The sequence below is a fragment of the Brachionichthys hirsutus genome, chromosome 2, assembly GCF_040956055.1.
Source record: "Brachionichthys hirsutus isolate HB-005 chromosome 2, CSIRO-AGI_Bhir_v1, whole genome shotgun sequence".
Taxonomy (NCBI): Eukaryota; Metazoa; Chordata; class Actinopteri; order Lophiiformes; family Brachionichthyidae; genus Brachionichthys; species Brachionichthys hirsutus.
This window is the reverse complement of record NC_090898.1, coordinates 12,832,366-12,844,662: the sequence shown is the minus strand read 5'-3', so window position 1 is coordinate 12,844,662 and position 12,297 is coordinate 12,832,366. Positions and strand designations below refer to the sequence as shown.

At 43.5% G+C, this 12,297-nt stretch overlaps 1 protein-coding gene across 2 annotated transcripts in view; it reads left to right on the top strand.

The window, feature by feature from the left end:
• Window positions 1-12,297, top strand: part of LOC137909696 (cadherin-4-like) — a 200,517-nt gene that overhangs the window by 79,785 nt on the left and 108,435 nt on the right. Inside the window, exon 3 of one of the 2 annotated variants that reach the window (XM_068754160.1) lies at window positions 1,198-1,221. The exons of the other annotated variant lie outside the window; for it this stretch is intronic. Coding sequence (XP_068610261.1) covers window positions 1,198-1,221 — 24 coding nt within the window. The remainder of the gene's footprint in view (window positions 1-1,197; window positions 1,222-12,297) is intronic. 2 annotated transcript variants of the gene reach the window in all.

Below are 12,297 nucleotides of genomic sequence, written 5' to 3'. Positions count from 1 at the left end.
GGCTGACTGCTCTGGGCTGTGAGAGCTCTTCACTAACTAATTATTTGAAGCCTCCTCTCAGATTAGAGCGGACGTGCAGAGATTATGGACAGTCGCATAGCAGACAATCAGACCATGTAATAACCAGAGGGCCAATATTTGCTGAAATCCACTGTAACACCTCGCAAAACAAAAGTATCTAAAGCCCCCGTGCTTTAGTCCAATCCCAGTGCCACCCCCACAATAGGCGCCATCCTTACTCTGGCAATTCGAGTTTTGGATTATCACTTTCTCAGCGTAGCAAGCCACAAATCCACCTGGACTCAGTTATTTCTCTCCTGCGTCTGTGGCCGTTCAGGCTTTGTTTGGGCATACGGCCAAAGGAGAAATGTTCTGAAGCTCTTCAGCTGCTAAAAGTACAAAGTTCCATGTATTAGTGTTGGAGGGGGAAAGTTTTGAAGCAGGGCATCCCTGCAAGTTTGACAAGTCTATTGAATAAAAATGAAACCACATGAGCTTACAAACTCTACCCTGGTAAATATTTTATGAAAACAACAGGCTAAATGTACCAGTTTTTTTTCACACACATATTTTTTTGTGTGTGGTTTTCATATTTCAGTAAATGTTCTGGGTTGTGTAAAAAAAAAAAAAAGCCTGTTACAGTACATCCTTCCCTCCAAACAGCCCGTTTTTTGATCCACTGATTGTGGGCCGGGAGCGTCTCCAGAGTGGCCCGAGTGAGAACCTGAAGCGCGTTTAGTGAAGGAATCTGATTTTGTCCATCTTGCTGCACCTCAAAGGCATTATGATTTTCACTTATTAGAAAGCTCACTCAGGATAAATTGTGTTAGAGAGTTCAAGGGTTTTTTGGGGTCTGGAGACTGTCATCACTCTACTTGAGGCCACTGTTGGATGTTTTTTGCTCGGGTCCTTTTTTCTCTGACAGATCTGTCCTTGCGGAATGAAAAGAATCAAGTTGTGTGTGTGTGTCTGTTTGTGTATTTTTCAGCAAACCACACTGTGTCCCTGTGTGCGGTTGCATAAGTGTGCATGAGTTTGGTTTGACCTGATATTCTTCACAGGTCTAAGATGAGAGACCCCCCCCCGCCCGGTGTCCCCTCCCAGCAAATCAGCGTCCTGCTTTTTATGCGTCTGGTATACAGCAGTGTGTCGGCTCCTAACGCATTCTTCTGTGTGTCTTCTCTCTTTTATCTACAGATACTACTCTGTCATCACAAAAAGGTAAGACAGCCCCTCCATCAGTCACCTGTGGACCCCCCCCCCCCCACACACACACACACAGACACACACTCACACACACACAATGCATTTTCAGATGGGTGTTCGCTGCTCTTTGTGTGTTTGCTCGTGTTCTCGATGTTTGCAGATGAGATGAAAAAGACGACGTTTGTTGCCTTCTATTTGAAATTCGACTCATCCAGTGTGTCCATCGGAGAACAATATGTATGATTACAGAGTGAACGGCTCGCAACCACTGGCACCCCAGGCTAAATGATCCCTGCTATCCTGCAATGATAGACAGCCCACAGTCTGTTTGTGCACAGCTTCCTGCAAGTGTCATGTTAAGACTCTGACCCGGTAATCGCAGTTAGTTGTTTAGACTCCTTCACACTTTCATGTGTATGTTAATGCTCGATCGGGGGGGAGGGGACTTCTTTGGATGGTCGATATCCGAGGGGAGGCGGGAGATGTAGGAGGGGGGCGGCGTTTGGAGGGATGTACCTGTAGGCTGTTTTGATTTTGTATAGATTATGAGGGCACGCAGTGTAATTGTCTCAGCAGCTCCGGGGTTGGGGGAGGAGTTATTCTGACTGGCAGCCTGCAGGTGTCTGCACCGGGCAGTCCCGGCCCTCCGCTCTTCATGGCGGAGACATCGCGATGGCAGAGGCCGCGCTGCACTCTGTGATTGCCAAACAGAATCAGACAATCAGTCAGAAGAACTCCCCGCTGATTTTGTTGAAGCTTCCTTTGACTCCCCGCCGTGCCTGTCAGAACTTGGGTGTTGTTTTGCACGAGCTCTCGCGGCGCTGACAGTACGCAGGTGAAACTATTTTCATCCTCAAATGAATCCGGGAGACGATGTGCGACACGCGTATATGAAAAACCTTCACAGCCGGAGTGCGACTTTGGGCGCGTCGCTACAAGTTTCCCTCTGCGAGGCCTCTGATGTATTGAAGCTGCTCACACGTACGTCGCGGGCATTGATTGAGCGCATCCGTGCGACAGGGTGCATTTAGTGCACCCTCGCCCGCCTCACACACATATACCTTGAGACCGATGTGTGCGATGTACAGTGTTGTCAGATGAGCCGATAAAGGTAAGTGATGTGGGTTGCACGGGCCTCACTCCCTGATGGATGCTGAAGGGGAGCAGAGGATGGCGTGACGTACATCATCCACCGCACGGCCACGCTCAAGCACACGACTTTGAGATGTAAGCAGTGTACATAAACCATGTATTTGTACTTTCTGCGAAAAAGATTGGATTAAAAGTGTAGATTTGTACGTGAAAGCAAGTTGTTCTCGCGCACTTGCGACGTGGATGTGAACTCTTCACGGTCTTTATTGTATTAATAGTCAGCTTGAGTTATGTGTCTACTCAGTGCAATTCTGCAGTACATTTGTTGGACCTAAATACACATAGTATTTAGGTCCCATACAGTAGTTGAATAACCTTTACTGTTGCTCACCAATATCACGATTAATAATGGACCTTATTATAACATGACCTTTTTCTTGAGTTCTCTACTTCCATGGAACATCCCCAAACCACCACCGCCATGACATTCTTTACCCCCCCCCCGCATTCCTCGTCCCTCTCGTCTGCCAAATGAAGTGTATTTATTACACCTGTGCTGGAAAAACAGTCTCCAAGAGACGTCCCTCTAATTTCATTTTCAAAATGCCAGCAATAAATTTATCAAATGGGCTGAATCGAATCGGAGTCTCGCACGGTGCCATCCGTCATGGGTTGTCCCTCGGGGGGCCCGTGGGCGTACTTAAGCCAGCCAAAAACCTCTGCTGGCAGGAGGAAATGATTGAGTGTCGAGAGGGCGGGTGGTTGGGGGGGTGGGTCCTGGTAGGAGGGAACCCGGATGAACGCGCTGGAGGAATCCGGCGAAAAAACAAAGATGTTTGCTCTTCCTGTGGTTTGTTGCGTAGGCGCAAGCGTGACTGTTGCTCGCGCACGACCGTGGAATCGCCTGCACGTGCAGATATCCGTACTAATTCTTCACTGCACAGGAGCATCATGCCGGCAGCACATTGAAAGTTACATCATTGATTATTTGCTACACACTTTAATTGATTCCTTCCCTAGATTTTGCATTTGCAAATCCCTCCAAGTTCAAACACCACTTTGAGCTTTTATCCCCTCCCATGCCTGTGAGAACTGGAGGTTCACACGCTCATGTGTCCCCCCCCCCCCCCCCAACTTCGTCATCCTCTATACCTGTCTGTCTCTTAAATGCCTTTGTCCCTTCTTTCCATTTATTTCATCGCTCTTTCCCTACCTTTTCTTTCTTACATCATTTATCTCCGTGCAGGTTAAGCCAGGTGTGAGTGAGGGTAAAGCAGCTTAGCACTAACAGGGCTAATGAAGTCAGGCTCCGTCTTCCTCTGACGGGGCTCAGTGGTGCTACTCTGTGAAGCATGTCAGCGTTTAATGATTAGATGAAACATTCAGGCACCCGCGACGAGTAGACAGGCGCACCGATATGTGGTAATACCCAACTGTGGTCTCTTTTTCACTGATCTGCAAACATTTATGCCAAAACACATGCAAGTGGCATACACACACACACACACACACGCACTTCACAAAGGCGTTGATTTATAACTCAAACATGGCATCAAGGACACACACAGCAAGGTGAACAGGATACAAAAAATAAAAAATTGGAGAAGGCAATCTGGCTATTGATTCCTGCTGTGTGCAGGAAGGCGCAGAAGAAGTGAGCCGCACTAGAGAGATTTACTCCTCGCCACAGAGCGTAAACTACTCCACATGCTGCACTTAAGATCCGCTCCGTGATCCATGGCGTTTCACAGCCAACCAAAGAGGCCAACATTTCAAAAAGTGTTTGAACTTTTGAAAATTCATCAGCGATTCACTCTTAATTCCATATCGATCGGATACAGGGACGTGCCATCTTCAGCGTGGGAGGAGGGTTGTCTGTTTAACAGAATGGTTATGTGGAAAGAATCCAGTGGTGTGTTTGAGGACCGGGGTGGGGTGGGGGGGGGGGGGTTGTCCCACACTGTCACCTCAGATGAACACTAAACTCTCTCTGCTTGCTTCTGTGTCTCCAGCCCCCCACACCCCTCCTCTCTATACCTTCACACATCCCATCCTTCACATGTCTTTTCAGTGTTTTCCTTTCACTGCAAATGTAAAACATCATTTTTAATTATTTACATTTTTAATAATAATAATAATAATAATAATAATAATACATTTTATTTATATAGCGCTTTTCTTAGAACTCAGACGCTTTACAGTGTACATAATAAAACCAATAAAGTAAAACAAAAAATACAAACAATAAAAATGTGAACACGGATATAGAATCAATAAAATTCAAACAGTAAAATAATACATTAAAAGTGAACACGGTTTAAGCAGTCAATAGAAATTCCAACAGTGAAATTATACAGTAAAAGCAATGTCAAACAGATACGTTTTGAGATCTTTTTTAAATGAATTTAGATCCGGCCAGGCTCGTAGCAGTTGTGGCAATGTGTTCCAAAGTGTGGGTGCAGCAATGGAGAAGGCTCTATCACCCCAGGTTTGTAAAATGTTACTTTTATTTTACCAGGTCAAATTAATTGAGAACAGTTTATCATTTACAATGATGACCCGGCTGGAGACGGACAAAATTAAACAGTACAGGAGAATCCAAGACTTGCAACCGCCAATGGTGAAGAGACTGTGAATATATGGGGAAAGAGCGAGAGGGGAACTATTGAATGGTATAATATCTGTTCGAATACATGAATTGATGGAAGAGCCGACAGTTTACCTCCTCACTTGTTTTCTTCTTCAAGTAAAATCATATCCTTGTTGTGTACTCTTAGGACATCAGTGTGCGAGTGTTATCACCACCATGAACCCGAGGAGATCATTGGATAGTTAGCTGTGGAGCTTTACACAAGCAGTAAAAAAAAAAAAAATGCCATTTAGATCTCAGTCTAATAGTTGATACTTGTCAAACCTGAAGATTAGAAGATCTTTACTTTATATCTGAGGCTACTGAGGGCTTTGAATGATTCATGTTCTACCTCTCGTGATGTTTTGGTCGCTCAAAACCTGCTTCTGCTTCCACAGCGCAGATGTACAAAAGCAGAAGCACGTCCAAAATAAGAATGAAGAATAAGGCGGGCACAGAAACCAAACAATTGGTTTATTTTGCCGTTTCTAAAAGCGCACATCATTATTCAACAAAACATTTAGACTTTCTCAACTGGTAGCCCATAATCACAACACTGTAATCCTCTTGTGATCCTCACAGCTATTAACGTCCTCACAAATCCAGCTGCAAAAAGCCTGACTGCCACAGCTGCCATTGTTTTTTTTAATGAGATTCCACTTTTGTGCAGATACAATAATAAACAACATCAAATGAATGAGGCCCACTGTGGAATAAGGGGAACAGATCTATCCATCGATGGCCTGTCTATCTATAGCCCAGGCATGGGCAAACCCAGGCCCGGGGGCCATATGCGGCCCGTTGGTCTTTTTAATCCGGCCGGCCAAACTTGTCCAAATTATATCATTAAATAAAATGTTATTATAATTAAACCTCATTCATTTGACCTTTTCCCTGTAATGCTACCTGTAAAAGGCCAAATCTTTTAATGCAATAGCTTTCATGTGTCATTTATATTAGCTCACACAAATACTCCATCCATCTGTTCTTGGTCCGGCCCCTCTGTCAAATTTTAGAACCTATTGTGGCCCGCGAGTCAAAAAGTTTGCCCAGCCCTGCTATAGCCGCTCTCAGTCGCTGCAAAGGAGCACTATTAGGAGTAATGTCTCAATTTACAAACGTTGTAAGGTATCAGAAGCTGCAGTTGTGACACATATTTCCTGCTTTGCTGGACGTATATTTGGCAGTAAAAAGAATTCGTATCTCAGCTGCTTGTGTATTCTTGTCTTGTCCTTTGCGAGGATTTAAAATTCTTCCCCGCTTTTGAGGATCAGAACGGCTGCATAAATTTGTCTTTTTTAATTTATCACTTCATTTGTTTTAAACATTATTATTTATAAATGAGTGGATTTGTTTCTTTGACAAAATATAATTGCCATGACCTTCACAACTTCAGTGTAGTTTATATTTTTGATAAGCTTAGACTAATGTGTTGTTTGTACTAGTCTTTGCTTTCAAATGGTCCCAGAGGCATTTTTCTTAGATAATTTAGATACGTATATAATGTATTTTTCACAGTACAACGATCGCTTAATTTCTGTGTTTGTTGACTCAATTTATCAACGGGGAACTAAAGTACATTTACATCAAACAAATCAACCAGGTAGTTGCAATACAATTTCTAAATAATGAAACACGGCGCCATTTCATTCCACTTCTTTCTAATCCTTGAGATGACATGATATTATAATTTCTGCTGATGGGATTGTAATTACTTTGCGACATCTGCGTTCATAGAAGCGTGACTCTGAAGTGCTTTGTTGGATCACATGACGCAGGCGGTGCTTTGTTTTACCGTGATTGAAAGAGAATCCCCGACTGTCTACGCTCCATCTAAGGCCTGCAAGGCATTGCGGTTTAGAAAGGAACCTGAAGTTGACATATATTTACAATGACCTTGACAGAATACTCTTTATATCAAGGTCTAATAATACTGCTGACTATCTGTCTAACATTTGTAGTTATAAAAGCATGCAGAAAATAAACACAAAACACATTTGCGTGCCATTTTCTATTTGCCACCTGCTCCTTACTGCTAGCCAGTGGAGCTAACACTTCTCTGTTCATTGCTGAAGAGGCCTTCTTCATCCTCTTGCATCATCTCCCAACAATTACAACAAAGCATTGTTAGGCTAAAGCCTATAAAATGCTATTGACCAGGTTCTGAAATTGGCCGGTACTCACCTGTACTCACTGCGAGTACCAATCCTGTGAACCAAGAATAATTGAACATGTATGTTGAAACATGCATGGCTTGGTATCTGTTGCAGCCTGCTCACACCGCTTTGGACCCCTCCTACTTTGACCTTACAGTGTATATATATATATATATATATATATATATATATATATATATATTTATTCAGCTCTGTAGAAAGGACAGTTAGGTCATTATAGGCATGATATCTCCCATATTTACTTCCTCACTTGCAGCTAACGAGGTCCCACACATATTCAATTTAAATGCTAACATGCATAGCAGGTTCATCGCAGACCCCTCAGTGGGCATAATTGACATTTCCGTGACGGGATCGGCTAAAATGGTGGCGGCACATGTGCATGCAGCAGAAAGAAGCTTCATACTTCAACAATCGGAAAGGCTTCTCCTTGTTGCTCACAATGATGCATTTTGTTTCAATGGCAAATCCATGTAACATGTCCAGTCGGAGTGACAGTCGGAGATAAAGATAAATACAAAACTCCATCAAAGGGAGCCCCGGCAGCCCCCACATCTTCAACTCGTTCAGGCGTTCAGGGTATTGAAACATTTCTCAGGAAAAGACAGAGTAGATAAAAAAAAAAGTATGGAATCCTGCTCTTAAGCCTCGAAAGGCAATTAAATATGAGAACAACTTGTAGTCTTAACGGATAATCTTAATTTGATATCCTGTGGCCTGCTCAGTGGGGCGCAACACTTCTGTGAGCGGATGGCGTTTTCAGGTCGTCCACTCGATACAAGTGTGATTGACTATTTAGAGATTGGCTCCAGATTATCGTAGCCGTTCTATCGTTTGTCGAGCAGCTTCATTTAAAGGTGTGTTATCGCTGTAACTTCTGGCGTAGGGCCGGTATCTGGAGTATTAAGGTTTCTTTGTGAGGTGTTTGCTTAGCTGGGCGTTGTCACCCAGGAGCAGCACTATGCAGCGCACCGATGGACCCAATACATATTTTTTGTGATTCAACAGCCTGTTATTGCCGCTGGACCACCTGCTTTGGATCACTTAGTTGATTCATACATCTCTTTCTGTTCAGTGACACGACGCCGCAGTCGGGTTTGAAGACCTACAGGGCTGGCATTGCCAGGGAAGCGGGTGGCATATTGCAGCCAGCGTGACGACTTCGATGCAGGCCTGCAAGACAGAGGGATTTGGGCCAGCTCGGATTAGCTCAGGAGGGCGAATCAGAGGGGATGCAGACAGGGGAGTGGGATGAGGGATACATCAATCGCTGCTCAGGATACCAACACCTGAAAAAGCAGCTGAGAATCCCAGCGTGCCACATTACAACAACTTTTCACAACTATTAAATTACATCATCACCAATTAACACTTTGGATTTCATGTTGTCTAATAATTAGTGACTTTTCCACACCATTTCCTCTCCTCTGCATATTTGACGACATAAACACATATCCTGACTAATTAACCAGGCTTTTCTCATCTACGCTGCTCAGACCTCATCAGCTCCAGTCACCAAAAATAAAATGGCAGATGGGTAAACAAAAGCCAAAAAAGCCAAGCTAAACGGTTAGTTTAAAAAAACCACACACACACACAAATGGAAAAGAAAGCAACCCTAACCCCGTTGCCTCTGACAGTCTGCTGAGGAAACGTCTCTTTATTCTTTGCTCCAGCTGGTTCGTTTCTGTCCGAGGTTTGAATCTCTTCCAAGAGTATATTGCAAAACCTTCAGATGCAAAGCCTATTCCTTTTCTGACACCAAAGAGGGCCAAGAAAATGAACTGGGGGTTTGGGCAAATTGGCATCACTCACAAGAGTGCAGTGGGAAGACAATCTCTCCTTCAGCCCTTATTCAGAAATGTTCAGAGATTCTTTGATAACTAAGTTGGCCAGTAAAGCATACCTTTGAGTAAATGTGTTACAGTGCGTGCCAGAACATAAAAAAAAAAAGAAAATATATTATTAGCATTGTTTTCCCAATGTAATATAACTGTTCTATCAGACCAGAAAAAGAAGGGAATGAGGGGGAGAGGTGAGCCGCATATTGTGGGATGCACGTGCTGCACGAGGTTGTCATTCCTCGTGTTGCCTGCCTTCTCCCAAGGTCTTAGAATTCCCAAGATTCCCTCTTTAAACCCAAACAAAGGAAGGCTCTAGAGGCGTGCTCCATCGTAGATCTTTGCCGTGGTGAGATAAGGCAACAGCAGCGAATGAACAGCTGCCAAAGGATATGGAGAAGAAGAAGTGGACGGAGAAGATGAGACGCAAAGGAGGAGATGGAGGAGAAGAGATGAAAAGGAGAAAGAGAAAAGATAAGCAGAAATGGAAGGGAAGGAAAAGGTTAAGCAGATGAAAGGGAAAGGGGAGAAGTGGAGAAAGAAAAGGAAAAACAAAGATTGATGCGTCGCAGCAGAAATTAAAGATGTGGAGAGGTGAAAGAAGATTGATTCATTAAATTATATATATAAAAAACGCACAATTTAAATTTATGGTGTGCGTAAGGAATTATTAGATTAGTCATGTCATACTTTCCACGCAGGTCTTGTAGCTCCACAGGGACCAGTAAAGCCCGATGGTCACCTTCCCTCTCTGCTCAGAACACGTCCTCTTCAGCCGAGCTTAGCCCGTCTCCTCTGGAGAGGGAAGCACCAGGACACAAGGTAGCTCCGGATGGATTATTCGAGGCTAATTCTGAGCACAGATCAGCTCACAGCCATCAATAATTCATGTGGAAGCCTTTGAAAAGTAAACACGGCTTAGCCCATTAAGAAGTCTGATTAGCACAAGGCCATGATGGCAAGGATGCTCCACACAACTTAACTCTACATACCAAGGGTTTACAGCTACTGCGGAGTGAAATGAACGCGCTGTCCCTGGAGATCCGCCGCTCATTAGAGGGAGCGGCGTCTCGTGCAGACCCGTAGCCAGCGTAACCCCGCTGCAGCGTGAGCAAGGAATTACTGCTAAAGATGAGGGAAGCGGGAGGCAATTAGAGTGACAGCTGGTCCTGGGATGCGTTGAGTTTTGTCGATTGATTTTCTCCATCGACTTGGGGGGGGGGGGGGATGCTCTCTTTGGGCCATTAAAGACACACACCATAAATGCTAAAGGGGATTATGCTCTCAAGATGTTCATTCATAGATTTTTTTCTTTTGCTCATTGTCTTTTCCCCCCATTGACCTTCAGATAGTTTTTCCATGCGTGTCTTTCATGTCTTTTTCAAGGTCTGTTTGTGATATTTGATCTACAGGGAGCTGCTGGGTGTGCAGTGTGTTTATGTTTTAGCAATTCCCCGTCCCCCGCAGTGTAATTCCCAGATGAAGAATGAAAGACAGGGAGTGGTTTCTCTCTCTCTCTCTCTGTCAGTTTAGGACGCTCATTAGAAAAATAGGAGGTTCATGTTCTATACTTCCACCAGTGATATTACAATTTGTTTGCTTCTCTTTATATTTCTCTCCTTCTCTCATCTTGCAATGCTCAAGAGATGCTTCGCTCAGTACAAACAGCATCTGTCTGGGAGAATAATAATCTATAATTGTTCCCCAGAGTAAATGGTGGAAAACAAAATTTCTTTTTCTTTTTCTTTTTTTTTTTACTTTTGAACTCTTTCCAAAAATTTCAGATGCATGATTAGCAGACAACACATGGACTGGATTTCCACTAACTGATTCAAATTTGAAATGGTCACTGACAACAAGACATTTGCATTCTATCACATTTTCTTTCTTAAAAAAATACTTTCCCAGTCCAGATGACATTTCATGTTGGCAAACTTCATTATTCCCTCGATGAACATGGAAACCTTTTTTTTATTATGCCAGGATGTGGCATAAAGTCCATGAACACTTCTTTGATGATGATGAATATATTTATTAGATAGAATGTTAGGGTACAAGTACAGTCACACAGTAGCATGTATTACAGTACAAGTACAGTCAAACATCCTGTCTAAGAGGAGCATTTCAAAAAAGCCCTTGTGGTCTTGTTTCCATTAAAAGTCCTTAGTACATAAGGACTTTCTTTAATCACAAAGTATAGTCACATAGGATCAGCGCTTTATGACAACTTTTCAGGCATGTGGATTTATGCCTGAAAGAACAGGAGTGAATTAGAAAGAGCTGGACATGTTCCAGTTTGGATTAAAAGCCGCCTCTACTCCGCATGTGAAACTGCATTTGCATCTTTATTACAGGGAAGCTAGTACATAGTACTAGTTTGTCATTTTGATTGAACATGTATGCAGGTACTTCAGTTCATGAATTATCACTTACTTTATTAGTGGGGAGGGATTCGTGCCCTCTGCTCCGAGCCAGCCGAGACCAATTATAGCCATCAGATGGAGTCAGGAGAGCCGAGCTGCTCTCGGAGCTTAAGGAGCTGGAGCGCAGAGGATTTAAGCTCCATCAGCTCGGCGCTACCTGCAGACGGCACCGCAGGAGATATTGACACATGTGCAGGTTGACTTCTGAATGATTTGGGGTGCAGTTGATAAAATCATTGTCTCTCTTTTTTCATCTGATTTTTCCCCCTCTAGTTCTTTTTATATCACATTACGCATTATTTTTGCTTTGCATTGATGTGCTCGATTTGTGACTTTTTGGGGGGATTTATCCTAAGCCACTCGAAGCTGGGTTGAATCGAGCACAACATTGGATCAGTTGGTTTTAACTTTAACTCATACTGACAAGTTATTACTCATTCTTCTTAACTGCAGTTTAAAGTTTTCATTCCACCTCCCAAAGGTGCAAAGCATACAGCATGTATATATATATATATTTTAGCTTTCTACTTCAGTCCTTTCAATAAAAACAAAAAAAAACTGACGCGTTCACATTTGCTGCTGCTGCTCCTTTGAAACCCAACTTAAATTTTCTCTTATTTTTAGATCGGCACAACCTTCTTGTTTTCAATTCTATCCGGTTACCCGCTTGAATACTATGAAAACCTTTAATAGAAGATGGATCCGAGCTTCCACACAGTTTGGGGCATCCCCAGCGGGTGTTATTATTGTGTGGTTCTCCTGCAACCTTCCACACTAATGCTCCTAGAAGGGAGGCCAGAGGTGTCATACCTTGTTTCAGAATAAGGTTCCCAATGTGAACTCACGATTACCTTCTCCATCCCCTCTCACTCCTTCCCCCCCTGCTTTGGGGATCACTGCCATGCCACTTGAGCCCGCTCCACAGTGTC